Source organism: Capsicum annuum, chromosome 1, assembly GCF_002878395.1.
Source record: "Capsicum annuum cultivar UCD-10X-F1 chromosome 1, UCD10Xv1.1, whole genome shotgun sequence".
NCBI lineage: Eukaryota > Viridiplantae > Streptophyta > Magnoliopsida > Solanales > Solanaceae > Capsicum > Capsicum annuum.
The window spans coordinates 8,317,299-8,338,466 of NC_061111.1; the positions used below are offsets into that span (position 1 = coordinate 8,317,299).

At 33.4% G+C, this 21,168-nt stretch overlaps 2 protein-coding genes across 4 annotated transcripts; both read left to right on the forward strand.

The window, feature by feature from the left end:
- The first annotated feature begins 1,977 nt into the window (after positions 1-1,977).
- LOC107867216 lies at positions 1,978-8,063 on the forward strand. Of its 3 annotated transcripts, none has more exons than XR_001673109.2 (9): positions 1,978-2,260; positions 3,287-3,433; positions 4,176-4,273; positions 4,768-4,840; positions 4,917-4,977; positions 5,387-5,472; positions 5,557-5,646; positions 6,555-6,668; positions 7,734-8,063. XR_001673109.2 is itself a non-coding variant. In XM_016713369.2 (8 exons), exons 1-8 carry the CDS (start codon positions 2,132-2,134, stop codon positions 6,615-6,617), a joined length of 747 nt encoding a protein of 248 aa, XP_016568855.1. In that variant the 5' UTR covers positions 2,013-2,131; the 3' UTR covers positions 6,618-8,063. The 3 variants fall into 3 exon arrangements, 1 of the variants encoding a protein (XP_016568855.1); XR_001673114.2 differs by having other exon boundaries at positions 2,014-2,260; positions 7,760-8,063; XM_016713369.2 differs by having other exon boundaries at positions 2,013-2,260; positions 6,555-8,063.
- Positions 8,064-10,515: 2,452 nt separating this feature from the next.
- On the forward strand, positions 10,516-12,033 carry LOC107867230 (21 kDa protein-like). Its single transcript, XM_047415515.1, has one exon. It carries the CDS (start codon positions 11,011-11,013, stop codon positions 11,644-11,646), a length of 636 nt encoding a protein of 211 aa, XP_047271471.1. The 5' UTR covers positions 10,516-11,010; the 3' UTR covers positions 11,647-12,033.
- Positions 12,034-21,168: the final 9,135 nt, after the last annotated feature.

Consider the following 21,168-nt stretch of genomic DNA (forward strand, 5'->3'; position numbering starts at 1 on the left):
ACCTTAGTTTAGTCTTAGTTAGGGCTTGGAATAACCATTATAGTTTAGGGCTTGGAAAAGCTAGTATTGACCTTTGCTTAGAAACGGTAGATCTTGAGGTGGGGGTTGGTTCCCTTGGCGGTCACCGTAAGAGTGTGGTGTTGATTATTACATTCATTAGGGGTTAGTGTTGAAATACACGTGGTTCTTAATCTTGTAATAATCTTTGTCTCACTATCTACCCTTTTCATTCTTGCAAACTTGTTGTGTTGTTCATGTTCTCTACTCTCGGTTTGTGTTTGTTCTTGTTGGCTGAAATTGCTGCCTTCTTGTTCTTCATTTTATGAATTGTTAAGCTAGTTTGGGTTGGCTGAAATAGGTGTCAAACACCTTGTTATCTTTTCATTCTAGTGTTGTGTTGTAAATCCGAGAGAGGTCTCCAATCGGTCCAAGGATTTTAGTGATTTGTGGACTATTTAGGAGTGTGTTGGTGGACTGTTTTAAGCCACTTCGTGGGTTTCTTATTTTTCTTGTATCAGCTGATCACGATTCCATCAGTCTTATATCCAACATAGTTGATTTTGTTAATCCAAATACCGAAATGACGTAACAACACTGAAATATTCATCTCGAATACACAAGCAAAATTAACAAATAAAAAAAAATGATCGATTGATTGTTTTGAAGAAGCCGTGAAGTTTTTGAAACTTCAAAATAAATTATGGAAAAGTTTTGGTTTAGAATGGTGGAATAACAAACCAATTACCATAAATCATGAAATTTTATTTTGATTTTTATCATAATTAGTTAGCTTAATTCCTGTTTTAATGCTACATTATCTGTTACATCCCTTAAAAAGTGCTAGTTAGTTTAATTGAAATATGTATCCGTAGTATGTATCTAAGTCAATAAACATGTATCATCAAGGATCAAAAGTTGTGATTTTATGAAATTTTGAAAATAGTTGGGATTTTTGTAAATACTAGTAAACATGTCGTTATATATGTAATTTTTACAAAATATTAATTAGAGATGTATTTAACTTTACTAAACTAACCTCATTAATTATATTTTGAAATTCTAAATTTAACTACTAATAGTACATTTTATTATTATCAAAGTTAGTATGAAAAAATAAAAATAAAACTCTCCTTATTTGTGAAGATGATAATTAAATTAAAAATTTTTTTTAGTATACGGCCAAATAAATCAAAATGAAGGAAATAATAGTTCATTTATTTACTTTGTTTAACATAAAGTTAAAAACAAAATTTTTTGAAATATATTGTAAACCAGAATTTTACTAAAGAAATTCCAAACTATATATATAAAAAATCACATGTAATATCTATTATAAACATAAAAAATAATTAAATGTGTATACGCTCTGTGATTTTTCGACAAAAAGAGTTCAGATGAATTGCACCCCCAAGTTTCATTGATGATCATAATATTTATGCGACTATAAAAGTTTTTCATAATATAAAAATTATATGTTTCTCGGTCTCAAAATATTTGACATATTTGCTTTTTGCACAATTTCTAAAGAGAAACTAATAAGAAATGCAAATTGATTAATATGTCCTTATTTAATCGTGATTATATGAATCTTCTGATATAAAAAGTGATTAATTATCTCTTGAATTTTTAAACATACAAACCATTTTGAAGTAAATTAATCTTTAAGTAATTTGAGACGTAAAAAGTAATAAATAATACTCCCTTCACCCTATTTTATGTGTCATCATTTCCTTTTTTTCCGTTCCAAAAAGAATATCACATTTTTTTATTTGATAACTATTTAAAGACACAATTACACTTTCACTCTTATTTGTCCCACTTATAAGAGTCCATTTAATTAAAAATAATAATAGTACATTATTTTAATGAAAGATAATTTGATAAAAAATATCAAGTCTTTACTTATTTCTTAAACTTCATGTCCGATCAAATAGTCACACATAAATAAAAAATGAGACGGAGGGAGTAATACCAAATAAATGGAAGGAAAAAAAGTAAAGTTTCTTCTATATATAAAAAGAAGAAACTCTAGATAAGAGTCAAGAGTGTGTGCCCTGTAACGGATAAAGCACCGGGAAACTAACCAACTTCAACAACCAGACATTTGAAAGCTCTGAATTAACGGCCAACGATGGCCACAGCAGCAGCATTCGGCATCGGATTTACTAGTTCCGCCATTGGAGCTCAATTCAACAGGCCCAAATTCGTAAAACCCAAGATTTTCGTAAATCCAATTCGATGTGCTGGTAGACTAGAATGGGTACGTAATCTCCTCTTTTACTTTACTTTTCCCATGCCTCTTTCAATAATAATAATCTAACGAGTCGTTCGGTAGCTTTCTTGTATTTGTGCCCATAGTTTCTTGTCCGTAGTGTTTTGATGATGTTTGTGACCTCCAATAGATAGATTATTATGGTATTACTCTATTGGTGGCTTGTTTCTTTAATTAGCTAGCAGCGTGCTATCCAATTTTATTGTTTATTTTTATGTTTTTTTGTTTGTTATACTATTGTTTGTTCTGAGCTGTGAGTCTATCGGAAACAACCTCTCTACTTCATCTGAGGTAGTGGAATGGACTGCGTACACTTTACCCTCCCAATATCCTACTTTATGAGAATACATTGCGTATGTTGTTGTTGTTGTTGTCGTCATCATTGTTCAGTAGCTTGTTGGTAATAGATATGCAGGTATTAGTATTAGTTACAATGACATTTATGTATTAATTTATGCAGGTATTAGTTAGGCAGAGATGAGTCGTTCATGTATTAGTTATATACTCCCTCCTTTCTTGTATAAGTGTTCAAAAGGATTGTGATTTTATTCTTAAATAAATGTATATTTAATAGTTTTAGAATACTTTGATCATAAACTTTTTAATATGTCCTTTAGTTTAAATATAATAGAGTAATAATTAATGTCAATTTAGAAAGATATGAAATTTAATTAGGCGTAAGGAGTGAGTAGTTTATTAAAGGGTGTGTCCAAGTAAAAGAAACGCTTACATTTTAGGAATGAACGGAGTATGTATTAGTCATTCCACCTTCTATTTTGCATGACATACATGGACTACGCATAACTTTTACATGTATCAGTTATTCCACCCTATATTCTCCGAATAGATATTATCTAGACTATTAATTTTATAGATGAGTAATTGACATTCTAACTAGCTACCAAATCTGATATTACTGTGATATAATACATGCATGATTCACCTCCAAACCAGCGGTCAAACGACCCCCGAGTTGCATGATAAAGTTGGTGAATTTGATTTTATGAATTACAGGATCCAGATGGAATATTGGGTCCGCGACAAACGGGTCATATAGCCCGACTCGAGTTCCAGAGACGCCTTGAGAATGATGCTGCTGCTAGAGAAGAATTTGAACGCCAAGTACGTGAAGAAAAAGAGCGTCGCAGAGCTCTTCGTGAGGTATTTTCTGTCGAAGCTTATTGGATTCTGAATAAATTCATTATTCATATATATATTAAGACGTTGTTTGGTTGGTTTTAACATTATTGTTTCATAATGGATTGCATTTTTTTATTGTTTCAGTGTATATTGTATTTTACTGTATTGTATTATTTTAATGTATATAACATTTGGATAATTGTATAGTTTTTCGTTGTTACGTAATGTCATAACTCATATATCAATAATTTGAAGATAAACATACAGCAAAAATAGGTATCGAAGTAGAGCTAAAATAAAAAGGTGGGTAAAGAATAAAATAGGGACTAATAAGTAAGGACAAAATGAGAAAAATAATAAGATGTGATCATACCAAATTGTATCGTATTTAAACCAACAACACAATCCGATACAACAGATAATAACCATCCAAACCTGTTTTTATTTATATTAGGCCAGCAACACCTCGATCACTCAATGCGCTTGGAATCATTCTTTTTTTGTGCCAAGTACGTGGAAATGTTTTGTTGATGCAGAGTGATTATAAGACGTACTACTTGAAAACATGTTGAAGTTGATGATACCACTTCATATTAACCTGCAAGAGAGGGAACATTTTACTTATTACTATAAATTAGGTCTGCAACAATTTGTGGAGTAGTCAATAAGACATCTTTGGATCTCTTTCCCTTTTGTTATGACTTGTGGATGCAAATGTTAATGTATATCTTTGTCTAATCTGCTCATTTCGTGCTGATCATAGTCACGAGTGATTCCGGATACAGTGGAAGGGCTTGTGGAGTTTTTTCTTGACACTGAAGCGCAGGAGATCGAGTTTGAGGTTGCAAGACTGAGACCACGGTGAGTTATCTACTCTCCAAGTCACAACACAGGTGGTAACATTTTACTGCTCGTGGCAAAACCGGAAACTGATATAATTTGTTTGAGTCTTTGCTGCATTAGTTCTGGTTCAACTCTGTTGGGTGTTTGACAGTCGAGTATTCAAGGTTGCCGCCTTTTGCTTTTGATCATTCTGTGATCATGAAAATGCATGCATGTTTCGAGTCTGTCTTCTGTATACTTGTGCAGAAAAAGAAAGCTAGACTTAGTATAAAAATCAAACTGATCCCTCTTAAGATAGAGGAGGAGTATTTCTTTATCATCGTCCATTTTCTTGACCTTTATGTTATGAAGATTTGGGAAGTATTGTTACTTGACCTAATTAAACTTTGCCAACATTTTGTAGAGGATTGGGACCAGACCTTTATAACATCAAATTGCATGGATTTCTCGTGTGTCCCTTCTATAGTTTTATCTTCTTTACTTGAAAGTTTCTAACATACCTTAGTTTGCAGATTGAACAAAGAATTTTTTGACCATCTGCAAGTCGAACTTGGAAAGCTGCGATTTTCTGTAAACAAAACTCAGGTTTTTACTGACAATTTGCTTGATTTAGTGCGAGTCGATATGTAAGTGAATGATACTGACCATGATATTTTCGCAGGACGTGGAAGACAGATTAATTGAACTGGAAACACTGCAGACGGCCCTGCAGGAAGCAACAGGTCTGATAAATTGACTGTTTAAGTTGCTCTTTTGCTGGAGTTTTCCAGAGTCGAGACTATTTTACTTGAAAATGAGTATGGGTATATGAGCAGATCTAGAAGTCGGATTCTGCATAAGAGAATCTAGGCAACCTATGCTTCCCGGCAGGTGACTCGGCTAAAGTTGTAGTTACACATCTAGGTGAATTGACCAAATCCGGTGTGTATCCTGCATCGCACTGAAATCATGGCGATTATCACATGATTAACATGGGGGAAGGAGGAGGGAGGGGTTCAACCGCTCAAGCATGTGTTACATAGGCATGCATGTTTCACGTCCCAAATACAGTTGAGGATGAAGTCTCAATAATAAGTTATCCTGTAGAGTACTTCTGACATTCTGCCATACTATTGTGTCATTTCCCTGCAGAAGCTTATGATAAATTGCAAGCAGATCTTGTAGCAACAAGGAAGAACTTAACCGAGATTTTTACTTCAAAGGATGTCAAGGCAACTGTACGTGTTTTTGTATGTGTGGTTTGTATATTTTCTTAATGTTGTTTCTGAATTTGGATTTTGTTGTTCCGTTTTCTTGAGCAGCTGTTGGATTTGGTTGAGAGGAATCAGCTGAATAGACCCTTGTTGACGCTTCTTGATGAAAACATCGCAACTGCACATAGTGCTAACCAGGTGAGACAAGCAAATTTCATAAAATGCAGATAGAAGTTCTATGGGTGGATGATGCATTTTTCGAAAACACTGGTGCAACATAATAAATAACTGAAACCTAAGTAGAAAAATGTTATTCGAAAAGGGAAAAGAGGTACCTTTTCATACTGAGCATAGATAACTGACATATAAATGCACACAATTTTTTAAGACTTCAGTGTACTTCAGGGGTATGTCGTGCTTTCTCCTAATAGTAATATCATCGACCCAAAGAAAATAATATGCTGAAAAAGAAAATAATATCATCGATCCAAATAATATGCTTCCTTGTCTGGGCTGAGAATTGGTTGGGTAGAAATGGTATTGCACCAGCTATTAAATGTTTCTCATAGCATCTGATCCCTTTAATGAATTAACAAATAATGTGCAAAAGCTCTATTTGCCTCTGCCATTCTATGGGTCTCTTCCTTTCTGCGTGGAAAGTGAATTGCCATTATCAGCTTACCACATTCCTGAGCGGTCTAATGGCCTTTGAATTGAAGTTTCTAGCCAATCAATTGTCAATCTTTTGTCAATAAAGAGGCAACGGAATCTTGAGTTACATGTAGAAATTTCTATCATTTCTTTGTTAGTTCATCTTTGTTCAGACTAATCCTGATCAAGTCGTTCGATTTTCCTTCACTCAACTCTTTTTTGGGGTCCGAGTCCTTCATTGACATTCACTTTGATACACTTCATCTCTAAAGATATTTGTTCCTCTCCAAAGGGATGTACGATGGATGTGTTAAAAGCTTGCCAATGGCTACTTATCAACACCATCATTGTAATTTGGGAGTTCATCGTCTTTTAGTGAAGTTACTGATCATTTTGCATAGAAGCTTTAAATATACTACTATCTAACTTTGAACTGTCTTTCCTTGGAATCGCAGAAGCAAGCAGCGGAATACATGGAAAAGCTGAGGAGACTTGTTCTGAAGTACCTAACAGTATAGGTTTCATCTGAAGATTATCAAATGCTCGTCTCATTTTTATACAGAGGAATGGTGAGAATTTCTGGTTCGTTGTTTATATTTCAGTAATGTAGAAGTATACTACAAAATTTTGTAGGAATGAACTTAAAATGAATCCCTTGTAATGATAAGAAAGAGAGTACGTATCCCCATCATTTGTGAAAATCACAGCGGGAAAGAATGAGGAGTAACCATGTAACCGAAAATCCATGTTCTTCTTCTTCCTTGTTAGTTTGAAAGTGTGAAATCATGTTTTACTGAAAGTGACAATTCAACTATATTTTGAACGCCTAGAAAGTCATTTAACTTTTTTGGAGGTACTACTAAAATGTTAAGGGGAGAGCTTAGGAGCAACGATAATGTTGTCTCCGTGAAACCTAAAGATCACGGGTAAAAGTTGTGGAATTAGCGACTGACCCTTGCATCAATGTAGAATGCATACATTACACCCTTGAGGTGTCACCCTACTCCGAACCCTACATTCACGCAATGCCTCGTACACTGGGCTGCACTTCTTTTGCTAGCAGAATGTAGTCATAATTACCCATCAAAATTTGTCAAGGTACTTGAGTAGAAATGTTATGTTTACTACTCCCCCATGTCATATGACTTGGCATGTTTGTCTTTTAAGCAAGTGAACTATTTTGAGACAATTTTTGGCAAACATGCCAAGTAATATGAGATGAAGAGAGTAGATTTTACACTGTGAAATGGAGGGACATTTTATTGAGAGGAGTGAGAACCCTCAGTGAATCACTAAGCAAGAAAACTAGTGGGGCTGATTTCTAGAATTTTGTCCTTTCATACAACTATAGATCACCAAGACCTTCTGAGTTAGTGATGTTCCCAAAGCCGGATCTATGTTAACAGCCAACCATAACAATTAACAACATCAAGCCAACTCCATCATAATTCAGAGAAAGGATTAAAAAATAGTCTGCTTCAGTTGTAGGCAATGTCTTAGGTCTTGTTGTAAAGTGAACATTTAATAGTCTTTTCATCGCTTCATAGACAGGTGCAAATTACCTAATGCAACATAAAAGCTGAAATAGTTAGTCTGGATTTTATTTTTTATTTTTTTTTGTATATCCATTTCAGTATCTCAAACCCGTTGGCCTGGCTAGTCCAAATTCGTAGGACTCATAGAAGCACTAGCAGCCTGCTGCACTACGGAAGGATCTAACTACAAGTATTTAGTGCATGCGGCCTAAGAGACTATTTCCGCAGGTTGAGTCGGCGACCTCCTAATCACATGGAGGAAACTTTACCGTTACTCCATGGCTCCCCTTCGTCTATTATAATTTGGTTATGGTTGAAATTTTATTACAGTACTGGATGTGTTATCAGCTGCTTCTTTCATTTCTATTAATTGTATCATCATAGCTGGCTGCCAGCACTTATTTATGAGTATTATTATTGTTATTACCAGACCCTCTTGCAAATATGTACGGGGTCCTTCTTCTATAATATTGCCTGTTCATCAACCATAATATATTGGTTAGTAGGTGAACCTTCCACATGCATGAATAACAATAACAGAGGTACTAATGTTTTCAACAGCTGGTACATTTCGAGACACGAGGCACAGACCAAAATCACAAAAAAATGTTACTCCCTCATCTCTTTTTAGTCTATTCCAAAAAGAATGTCACCTTATTCTAATTAGAAACAATTTAACTTAAAATTCTTCTTTTACTCTTAATAAAATGATTCATAACCACACAAATATTTAAGAAACGTTTTAGATCAAAAATTTTCATAAAGACAAGTAATGCCACATAAAATAAAACGGAGAGTGTAGTCAATTTTGACTTTTTAATTTGTTCTCAATTTAAGAACAATCGAGAACCATCCAGGAAGTAATCACCTAGTCTATTTTTTTCCCCTATTACATTTCTAGTCACGTGTTGGTCAAAGATTCTATTTAAACCTCTTGTATTAATTGCCTAACAAAAGATTAGTTTCATAATTAATTAATCTACTGGACTTTGATACCTATCCTGTTGTGCTGTAAGATTAATCCCACTAGGTACACTTGATTCTCAAGTTTCTTTCTGACAAGTAGACAAGGCACACGTTGGTGTGTTTAGACATATACTACGTTACATTAAAAGTTTGTTCATGTCTATCTAACTGGTGATAAGCTTGAGGCGACCAAATTCTTTTAAAAAAAAATTAAAAGAAAAATGATTCAATGCACGAAGCATGCTCCATTCACGAAGAATTTAGAGAAGGTTTGACGGTGTGATATAGATAATTTACCTTAATTCAAACATTAGTAGAAGTTAGTTACTTTTATCATACAGAAATAAAATTTTAGCGTTACTTCAAAACTTCCCTTTGTCCGAAATTAAAAAGTAAAGAAGCAAAGAGATATCATAAACTTAGACCACATTCCAAGTTGGAGTTAATACATAAAAATAACCCTAAACTTGATACTAAATTATAATTTTGACCTTAAACTTTGACAGTGCACAAATACAACCTTTAACTATTCAAAACTACACAAATATGACCTTCAATCCTACGTGGTAAAATGCGTGTTCAACACGCAAAATTGGGCGCGTCCAGCTTAAAATCTAAGGAAATAATACATAAATATGACCTTAAACTTTGACAGTGCACAAATATGACATTTAACTATTCAAAAATGCACAAATATGACCTTTAAATGACTCTTCACTATTATTTTTTCATTATTTTCAGCTCAAAGATGAATATGACATCTAATTTCTTTTGTCATTGCGGAAAAAAAGCAATATTAAAGATTTATTACTTAGGCGGGTCAGCCTCATACGAAAAAATCGAGCGGGTATGTATATATATTACAAAGCAGAGGACGAATTTAAGTTATATAATATATCTAAATATCATTTATTTAAATATTAAATTAAAGATGAAACTATACTAATAATAATAAAAAATTATAGTTTTAATAAAACGTTATTAAATTAATGTTATTAAGGATAATAGTAGTAGTATATTAAACTAACGTTATCAAATTAACGTAATTAAAATGTTATTAAATTAACATTATTAAAACGTTATTAAATTAACGAGTGGTGGACCTACGTGGTTGCCATGGGATTCACCGGAACCCCCTCGGTAAAAAAATTACGTTGTATATATATAAGATAGAAAATGTATATTTATGTACGTATATTAATGTTGAATCACATGAAACAAGACACTTCGATAGCCCAGCGGTGTTATTTGCTCTTCTTGGGCGCTTCCTTCGGCCTATTGTGCGGGTTCGATCCCTGTTAGTGGCTATAATAATAATAATAATAAAAACGACGTCATTTTAACACAAAAAGCAAAACTTTAATAGTGCACAAATATGACCTTTAACTATTCAAAATTGCATAAATATGATCTATCTCCAAGTCAGCCCTTTTAACGACATGGCACCGTGTGATTAGATTACCTTTCCACGTAGGTGCGAGTGAGACTCACGCATGGGTTGCAAAATCAGAGGTCATATTTGTTCAGATTTTAAATAGTTAAAAATCTTATTTATGTACTATCAAAATTTAAGATCAAAATTATAATTTGATATCAAATTTAGGATCATTTCTATTATTAACTCTTCCAAGTTGCAATATATAATGGCAGATTTTTTTTTGAGAAATATTAAGGTGGAAAGCTTGAAAGATGCATCGAAAGAAGTGGCAAAAGCAAAAGGGACATGTGATGATGTGAAAACTGGGAGATTATTACCCACAAGAAAGAAGATATTTCCATTTGTTTTACTTTAGAATATTGCTGCTAGCTTTTTCAAGCATGTTAGTACTATGTTAGGCAAGTCGTAACCGGCAATCCTTATGCTATTTGTGAATTTATTTTACTCGTATATAAAGATTGAGCCAAAGCTATTAAATTTTAACAGCATATAATTTAATTATCCTCTACATCTGCCTCGATTGATAGATAGTATGTTCTCTACGTTTTACCTCTCAAAGTACATATAAATCTGACGTTGGAATCACCATTTGAGCGATTTATGTAGTGCATAAATTCCAAATCTGCCATTTTGGAACAACTACCTAAGACTGAAATTTAATAAATTTGCCTTGATTTCAGGCAGAAATGCCTCAACTCTAACCATTTGTGATTTTAGTATTTTTTCTTGAACCTCAAACCTCACATACAAATTCAATAGCATTATCCAAATTAAAGTACCTCAGTGATATTTTTCACCACTAAACTTTTTTAGTGGACCCAGCCCAAACGAATCCTTTTACTTTGGAATAAAATAACTAGTGACCCTTTTAAATTCTATATAAAGCTTCACCATACTCACATTATAACACTACACTAAAAAGTAGATCCACTACAAGATTTTCATCCCTAAAAAAGAGAGGAAAAAAAAACCATGGGTAACCATAGTCTTCACTTGCTAATAATATTCATGTCCTTCCAATGTTTTCTTGCTTATCATACCATGGCTAAACCATCCATGACCTCAAATCCAGCTGCCATAAAATTCATCAAAAGTTCATGTAAATCCACACTTTACCCTGTGTTATGTGTCCAATGCCTCTCAGCTTTTGCTAACACTGTTAAACAAAGTGAGAAACAATTAGCTCACGCTGCTTTATCAGTTAGTTTAAGCAGAGCAAAATCCACTACGATATTTGTATCGAAGTTAAATAGAATACGTGGTCTAAAGCCAAGAGAAAAACAAGCAGTTAAAGACTGTTTGGACACTATGAGTGATAGTGTTGATCAGATAAATAAATCAATTCCAGAACTTGGACATACTGGTCAATTTTCAGCAGGACAGGATTTTATGTGGCATGTTAGTAATGTACAGACTTGGGTAAGTGCTGCACTTACTGATGAAAATACTTGTCTTGATGGATTTTCAGGACCTGGTATGAATGGAAATGTTAAGGCTGCTTTAAGGGTGAGGATACTTCATGTTGCACAAGTTACTAGTAATGCACTTGCTTTGGTTAATCGATTTGCGGATCGACATCGACCTAGGACAATCTCGAATAGTCCTTAGTGTCACGGAGAAATTCCTTATAGGGAACGCTTCTTGGCCTTAGTGAAAGTTTGAATTAGTCGGATCAGTAAACCTCGAATGGTTGGTAAGTCTAAAGTGAGGTTGCCAGTAGCCTTGAGTACTTTTGATGTGTAAAGTCTATTTTTTTTAAAAAAAAAATTAAGTATGAATTTGGGGCTTTGTGTCTAGAGGTAAAAATATAGTAGTAATATGTATACTGTTGTAGCAGGGTTTGTGAGAAAAAGTTCCAAGTTTGTAGCTGCAATGAAAAGATAGTGCAGCTTAATTTCGTGGTCACTATCTATGTGAATGTAATAATATCTTCTTGCTTGTATGAGCTTTCATTTTCACTTTTGTATAGTACAACTGCCTCCGTTTTAATTTGTCTCTCTTGTTTTTCTTTTCGGTCCAATTAACTAGAAGCATCTTTTCAGTTTTTTAGTAACTCTTTTGGCGCAATATGTTTAAGACTGCAAAATTAATGATATTTTGATACATTTTACATATCTTTAATTTAAAATTATTAGATTCAAACTTTTTTTTTTACTTTCTCAAATAAAAATCAGACAAGCAAATTCAAACGAGGCAGCCCTACCGTATGAGCTTAAACTAAGAATGCTCTTGCTTTTTCTCACTTGCTCAAGTTTCATCTAATATAAGTATTAGATAACTTCATTTATATAAGTATTTCTATCACTTCTTTTATCACTCAATTCTTTTTTGGTGGTTGTGGGATTTTCTTTCTTTTTCCTAGAAAAGATGCTTGAATTTGGAGGGCATGCTGTATAATAAATGATTTATCATTAGTGCAATAGGTGATGGGACTGGTCCAGCTCAACTACTTTTGTAGGCTGTGGGTCACTCTTCATGAGCAAAGTCATAAAGTGAAATCCACATATAATCTTCATTGGGATTTTTGCTGTAGGGTAATGGTGAAAATATTGATTAGACTTCAATTGGATAGCCCTTCACAAACACAACTTAGGTAAACCAATATCTTTGTTTTCACCCTTTGCATATTCAACGAATGTGTATGACCAAAACTTACCTTACGTATGAAAATAAAGATCTTTAAAAAAAAAAATTGACTAAAAACACCTTGGTAAAGAACTACAAAATCAAATCTCACTGATGGTAATGTTTGGAATGATCTTTAGAGATTATATTTTAAGTAAATATGTTCATTAAATCAATTTCCATTAATTAAATTGATATCAAATTTGCTTTGATAATCAAATTTTAGGGGTTTTCTCAAGTAATCACTCATAAAACTTCAAAAATATCTTCATTTCTAAACACAAGTTCAAGATCAACTTTTTTTTTTCAACTTGGACCTTCTAATGCATTTTTTTTATTCTCAATCAAATCATGTCTAAACGCCTACTTAATATTAATGAATAAGGAATAATGTCTTTTTGTCATTATGGGTGTTAAATTTTACATTTTTTAAATGATAAAGACATGCGATTAATATTAGTACCAACTCTGATTATATAATGAAGCTTTTTTGGCTCAGTTTCCTCTATTATTTGTCTCGTGATCAAGTGATGGATGATTTGTCACTTGTACTCTGATGAGATTGAGTCGTCAGTGTAACAATTGTTTTGTCGTAATTAATTGCAAAAATATAACACGACAAACAGATCAAGATTTAACTAATAAATTTAAAAAATAATTTGAGCATATTTTGGTGTTTGATCAAATTATTAAAATTATAATCGGTCTGTTTTAAAATAGTTGGCCCTTGTTGACTTGACAAATTAGAATTTTATTTTATCAAATTAGTCTTATTAATTATATTTTAAAATTTAAATATATACACGTTATTTAATTATTTAATACTAAAAATAGTGTTTAAAGAACATAATAAAAATAAATATTTTTAGAAAGTATATCAACTAAAACGAAATGGTTAGAGTAGTATGGCTTTCTAATGTAAATTACTTTTCTCAACTTGTGAAAAACTGTTTATTCTATTTTTTAGAGTAGTATGGCTTTCTAATGTAAATTACTTTTCTCAACTTGTGAAAAACTGTTTATCTCAACTTGTGAAAAACTGTTTATTCTATTTCTCAAAAATACTTATTTTCTTCTGTCAAAGATCTATTTTCAAAAAAAAAAATCTTTTGAGAAAAAATAAACACACACAAAAAAGTTTTTTTTTTCCTTATAGAAGGACTTCAAAGGCGACAACATCACATGTTTCGGACAGTAAGATATCACAAAATTTAAAAAAATCTCTTTTTATTATTGTTTGTTAAAATTTCGTGTGATGATATGCTGATGTTAAAGTGAGACAATAAATTAAAATGAAGGGAGCAGTTCATATTTCGCGGCGCAATCTCCGGCAGATCATACGTATGGTTACTTCAATTTTGTTTTTTTTTTCTTTAATTAATTATGATATCTAGCGAGACACCTTATGTAAAATCATAATTTATCTTTATTATATTATATAAAATTAGAATTTTTTTCTATTAACTACTTAAGTTTTTTTTTAAAAGAGCTGAATACATTCTCAAATACATAAATTTTTAAATACATACTTTTAATTATATATCTCTTTATCTAATTAATGCATTATATATTTTAATTAAATAATTTCAGAAATGAATGTATATCGATAATCAACTTCAAAATTAAATAATTTAAGTAGGAATTACTTTTTAAATTTCTGCTACCTGCCCTAGGACCAAATTAGATCACGAGTGGACCGCCATTGTCCTTTTTTTCCTTTTAGTAATCTTTTATTTTTTGTTGGAATGCATGCATGAATAGTGTTGGGAAGATAAATATGCATTACGGTTGGGGTCGTTTGAGTGAAGTGACATCAAGATTTATAGTTTAGGAATTTTCTAAGAACTTAAATTAATGTATATATCAATAATAATTGAGTTTACAGTAAATAATTATAGATATTTACTATATCTATAAACTAAGAAAGTTCAATTGCTAATATATATCTATAATCTATAATCTATATCTATATCTATCTGTAATATATATTTATGTCCACAATATAAAAGTGTGAACGACCTTAGAAATATTGTTTGAATTTTTTGTCTTTCATTAAAATATTTGTTTTAGACAAAATCGTCTTTTCACTATTTTTCTTCATATTTAAGAATTAAAAATTAATTAAATATATTTATGGTAAAACCTTTCCTTATTAAAAGTCACCATAATTTCACTATTTTTTCTAATTTAAGAGTTGAAAATTAATTAAATATATTTATGATAAAATATTTTCTTAATAGAATTCATCAAAATCAATGACAATTAATATTTTTTCCATTAGTTTAAGAACCAGTGAATATGTCTGCGCTTCGCGCGGTCATAATTTATTTACTTAATTATTTATTAAACTTATTACCACCTAATAAGAATTACTATTGACCATCAACATGAATATATATGTTCGCAACAAATTTTCGTCGACGCTGAAAACTAACTGCAAGCAAAAATAAAATAAATAAAAAGAATAATTTTATTTAGGAAATTTTGCGGGTACAATTCCGTTATTTTCTCGATTCTTCTCTCATAAGTTTTTCCGTGATTCGAGGGCCTTTGCAGCGTGATTCTCGAATGTAGGATGATTTGAGCCTCCTAGAAATGTGTTTGGATTTCCAGGAATTGTCTGACAGCACTTCGACTTGTCGAGTTGATCTCCGGGCAGAACTCCGTTAGTCAATTCGTTGAAGAGCTGTCTGACAGCACTTCGACTTGTCGAGTTGATCTCCGAGCAGAACTCCGTTAGTCAATTCGTTGAAGAGCTGTGTAGTCAATGCAGAAGCTTCCTCCAATACTTGCAGAATGTCCTCTTTTTTCTTTTTTCTTTTCTTCCCTTTAGAATGTTATGTTACTCCCCTATTTATAGTAGTAGGGGGTAGACCTAGTTGCTTGTGATTGACAGAAACATATCACTTTGCCACTTGGCACCTTTTGACTGGTTGTTGAATTTGAATGAGATTTTCACATCATTTGTACATGTGGCGGCGTCTCATTGGTCTTGGATTTGACTGGGATTTCACGTCACTTGATGAGTTTGGGCTTCAATGTGAGATGGACCTTGATGAGGAATACAATAGGCTTATTATTTTTTTAAAGCCCAAAATAAGTTTAAACCCAATAAAATGTGGATCAAATTTAAATTTTATATGAATTTGATCCAATAAATATTATGTATCCACAAATGACTCCTACTTCAAGGTTGGTCGACGTGTAGGCTTGCCGAAACTTGACGGCGAGCCTTGAAGTACTCATGAATGTGTTTTCATTTCCGTGACTTCAAAGGTATTTGTTTCTCCCAATGTTGATCATGTCAAATTGAAGCATTGTGCGTTTGGTACCAACACTTATCGCTAGATTGAAGTTTCACGTAGTTGGCATCAATTCGCATAGAACCGAGAAACTTCATCCGATCAATACTGTAGATGTGTTACATCTTCCTTTTTTTTTGCAGGTTTATGTAAATGGTCTTGATGTCAGACAAAAAAAGTCGACATGATTGATGTTGAACCATTTAGTGCACTATTTCCTTACAGCTTGATAAGAAAGTGATTTGGAATGATCTGATTTTATCCTTGACGACGCTGAAAGTTTTTCATTTTAGCTTCAGTTAACATGTACTTGGTGTCATTCTTGCGACCTTGTGATGATGAAGTTCCAAGTGTTTGCAGTCCATCGTTGTAAAGCAAGAATGTGGTGTATCTCTTCCATGGGGCTCGACGATAAAGAGGCTTCGAGTGAGAGCATCCCATTCTTTTCCAGGAGCACTTACGTGGTGCCATCCACTTGATAATATTGACACAGGAAGTAGCCTTTTCTGACTTTGGTGAGCAAGTACTAGGTATACGTCCACAAAAATATTTATTCTCCGATGGGAGAACAAAAATATGAGTTGTTTGATTCATAAAAAATGGAATTCAATGTCCTATTTTATCAGTTTTGCGCAGCGTCACGATAAATTTCGTATTTTGATGTAGGAGTATTGAAATCAGGAGTCATTTTTTTTTGCTTTAGAAACTAGACTCGTAGAGCTACGTCTTACGCGGGAATCGCAATCAGATTGCATCCAAATCGTCCCAGATATTGCTCCAAAACATCCTTCTAATCTTGGTTCGCTGGTTATTTAAGCTTTGCGCAGCGTCACGATAAATTCTATATCTTGACGTGAAAGTATCGGAATCAGGTTCCATTTTTTGCATTGGAAAGTAGACTCGTAGAGCTATGTCTCACACGATAACCACAATTAGGTTGCATCCGAATCGTCTTAGATATTGCTCCAAAAACAACCTTCTAATCTTGTTTCGCTGGTTATTTTAGCTTTGCACAGTGTCACGATAAATTCCATATCTTGATGTGGAAGTATCGAAATTAGGTTTTATTTTTTTTGCATTGGAAAGTATACTCATTGATCTACGTTAAGCGTGAAATCCATCAACATATAACCTTTATATTTTCTTAGGCACTTTTCCAAAGTTGCAACCTAAATCTTGTGATATTCTATTTCTCCTCCGATTTTTGATACTTCATGAATGTCATCATCTACTTCAAGTTTTGGGCCGCATCACTTTCGCAATATGTTGAAGGCCATACTAGAGCAACATTCAAAGTACCACAAGTCTTTTTCTTATCGAGAAGACTTTATTGCTTGGGAGATAATGAAGAATCCTTTTGCTTTAAGATGACATCTTTAAAGGACTCCAAATATGCATTCAAGATTCATATTTTTCCTTCCTTTGTTTTAGAGAGCCGTTCTCAATTTAGACTCATGTGGGCCAGGAATGACATACAGTTTAAGATCGTGCCTTAAGGAGCGTTTTGAGTTGCAGTTTAGGCTCATGCGTCGAGGAGAGTCTTGACTAACAGTTTAAGCTCGTGCATCGAGAAGCATTTTTGACTTGCAATTTAGGCCTGTGCATCAAAAAACATTTTGACTTGCAGTTTAGGCTCGTGCATCGAGGAGCATCATGCAGTTTATGCTCGTGCCTTAAGGAGCGTTTTGACTTACCATTTAGGCTCGTGCATCTAGGAGCATTTTGTAGTTTATGCTCATGCCTTAAGGAGCATTTTGACTTGCAGTTTAGGCTCGTGCATCAAAGAGCATTTTGACTTGCAGTATAGGCTCGTGTGTCGAGGAGCATTTTAACTTCTAGTTTAGGTTCGTGCGTCGAGGAACATCATGCAGTTTATGTTCGTGTCTTAAACAATATTTTGACTTGTAGTTTAAGCTCGTATAGCAAGGAGCATTTTTGACTTGCAGTTTAAGCTCGTGCAGTAAGGAGCATTTTGGGGAAGAATTCTTGTAATGTAACTTTCCTTCCAACCCTTTGTAATGGAGTATGGCTGCACTTCAGTTTGGTATTTATTGCCCCATTAGTTGAAACAGATTTCTACTTGATCTTGTGTCGACTTTTGAAAGTTGGAGTTTAGAAGCCTTTTGACATTTTTTTCTTTTGCGAGCGGTCAATATCCAAGTATCACCCTTCTTGCTATTGAAGAAGTCATTTTGCATTGATTTGCTCATTGTTTTCTTCAAGGCTGGAACCCTAATTGGGTCAAAGCTCCCAAATTATAGCTTGATGATTTTTTCAACGTTTGGTGACTCCACAGAGTGCATGGCTTGTAGAGCTTTTGAAATTGAACCTTTCATATGGTGCAGTTTGGCGCTAACATGATTTGCGTCAACTATATCGCCATCATCAATGATGATCTTTCCCTCTTGCATTAATGTCATGATCTTTTCCTTTAATATGAAGCATTTTGTGGTGTGATGACCAACAATAAGGTGAAATTTGCAGTATTTAGGATCATCGACTTTGTTTGATGCTTCAGGTCGCTTTGATTTAGGAAGTTCAATGACTTCTTTGGCTAACAACTCGTCAAGAATTTCAGGAACATCAGAGTGAAAAAAAGGATATACCCTTGCTTGTAACTCTTTCAAGGTTGTTTAATTTTTCACCTCTCGCATTTGTTGCTTTTGAGCTTCCTCTATTAACTTTTTTCTTGTAGGCGACTTCGTAAAACTCACACTTGTCGTTATAGATTCCCCAATTTGGTCTTCAGATGAGTCTTCGAATTTCCTGACTTCTTTCTTAGGATAAAAAAGCAGGTGACGTCATTCTATGACTTGCAATACTTAGCTCCATGTCATGAATGTGCGTAGCTAATTCTTCAAAAGTTCGAGGCTTAATTTCTTAGAGGATACACAAGGCCCCAACATATCCCCTGAATTCAAACTTCAACCGCGGAAGTTTCAAAAATTTGATCCTTGCAATCAAAGCTCAATGTTCGCCAGCGATTTTTGTAATCCAGTACAGACTCATCTTTACTTTATCTTGTGTTTGTCAACTCCATCATGCTGACCATATGACGGGTACTGTAGAAGCGATTTAGGAACTGACTTTCTAGTTGCTTCCAACAATCAATTGATCCAGACTCCAAGTCTGTGTACCAATCAAAAGTGTTGCCTTTCAAGGAGAGAACAAATTGCTTAACAAGAAGATCGTCATGTATACTAGCACTGCTACAAGTCTCAACGAAATGAGCGATGTGTTGCCTTGGATTTCCCTTTCCATCAAATTGTTGAAACTTTGGTGGTTGATATCCAATTGGCATCGGAAAGCCCTCGATTCGCTTAGAATACGGCTTTAAGTATCCTACAAAATTTTGTGACGGACCGTCATATTGTGCCTTGATGGTATTTGCAATCATATCTTGCAGATGTTGAACTGTTAGAGTAGCCATTGAAGCGGATCGATCATTGCAGTAATTGTCACTTGTCTTGATGAGAGATTCACCATCAACTTTTTCTCGCGGTGTTAGATTATAATTTGACTCTCCAGGATTGTAGAGATCTAACTTGCTCATAAATTGGGTGATTTGATGATCTTTCTCATCAACGGACTTCTTCAAGGCTTCAATTGTTTGCTCTATCATTGCAAACTTCTCATCCAAGTCAATTGCATCAACCATGAAGGTGTTGACTTTCGTTGAAGTTGGAGAATTCATTAAGTTTTCAGATTCTCCAAAGTTGTAGCCAGTTTCAGACGGCTCATCTAATAAAATAGATGCAAAGTTGCCCCCAGGGGTTGTAGTTACTGCCAAAATTTGAGATTTTCTCCTTTTTGTCATCTCCAAAATGGTGAAATATTGGGATCCATCCAAAGCACAAGCGTTGATATTGCGTCGATTTATGGGGCCAACAAGTTTGATCTCAGTGGACGTGGCAGTAGTAGACTTTTTGCAAGAAACTTCATTAATTTTTCTGAAGTCCATTGTAGTAGTTTAATATGTGATTTTCTTTGACTTGTAGGAGAAAGAAATGAAGAGCAGAACTGGTCCCACTGGGCGTGCCAATCAGTTCGTAATAAATTTTTGTCGACGCTGAAAATTAACTGCAAGCAAAAATAAAATAAACAAAAAGAATTATTTTATTTAAGGAATTTTGTGGGTACAATTTTGTTATTCTCTCGATTCTACTCTCCTAAGTTTTTCTGTGATTCGAGGGCCTTTGCATCGTGATTCTTTAATGTAGGATGATTTGAGCCTCCTAGAAATCTGTTTAGATCTCCAGGAATTGTCTGACAGCACTTTGTCTAGTTGAGTTGATCTCCGGGTAGAACTTCGTTAGTCAATTCGTTGAAGAGCTGTGTAGTCAATGCAGAAGTTTCCTCCAATGCCTGCAAAATGTCCTCCTTTTTATTTTCTTCCCTTCAGAATGTTATGTTGCTTCCCTATTTATAGTTGTAGGGGGTAGGCCTAGTTGCTTGTGATTGACCGAAACATGTCACTTTGCCACTTGGCGCCTTTTGACTGGTTATTGAATTTGAATGAGATTTCCACATCATTTGTACATGTGGAAGCGTCTCATTGGTCTTGGATTTGATTGGGATGTCAGGTCACTTGATGAGTTTGGATTTCAAGGTGAGATGAACCTTGATAAGGAATACAATAGGCTTATTATTTTTTTAAGCCCAAAATAAGTTTAAACCCAATAAAATGTGGATCAAATTTAAATTTTATATGAATCTGATCAAATAAATTTTATGTGTCCACAATATACAATTTTTAAAATATGGACCAAATTTCATAATATTTTGTAGGTACTTTTGAAAAAGTTGTAATAACCAATAATTAAAAAATAAATTTCATTATGAATTATGATCATGTCATTTTTGAAATACTTCACATTATAATTTTTTTAATGGAGAACAACATATACATATATATATATATATATATATATATATATATATTCTTTTAATATAGTCAAAGCCACAAGTTTTCCTACTTTGAAAAATAAATGTGATTAAATTACATTAATGTAACTATATATAAACAATTTAATTATAATGACAATAGTATATTTTCGGCATAGAATATATATCAAAAATTTGCTACTTAAGAAGTTGTAGAAGGCGAGAAGATGCTATTTAGTAGAGTAAAATCTTGGTTGATCTCTTGTAACTTTGAACTTTTTAGTATAAAAAATTACAATTTCTCTAATAATATATTTTG

Excerpts from the sequence above, each read along its gene's own strand:
- LOC107867216 (XM_016713369.2), top strand. The coding sequence starts at position 2,132 with ATGGCCACAGCAGCAGCATTCGGCATCGGATTTACTAGTTCCGCCATT. Across the intron at positions 2,261-3,286 it reads GTGCTGGTAGACTAGAATGG|GATCCAGATGGAATATTGGG; the intron begins GTACGTAATCTC and ends TATGAATTACAG. Across the intron at positions 5,647-6,554 it reads CTGCACATAGTGCTAACCAG|AAGCAAGCAGCGGAATACAT; the intron begins GTGAGACAAGCA and ends TTGGAATCGCAG.
- LOC107867230 (XM_047415515.1), top strand. The coding sequence starts at position 11,011 with ATGGGTAACCATAGTCTTCACTTGCTAATAATATTCATGTCCTTCCAA.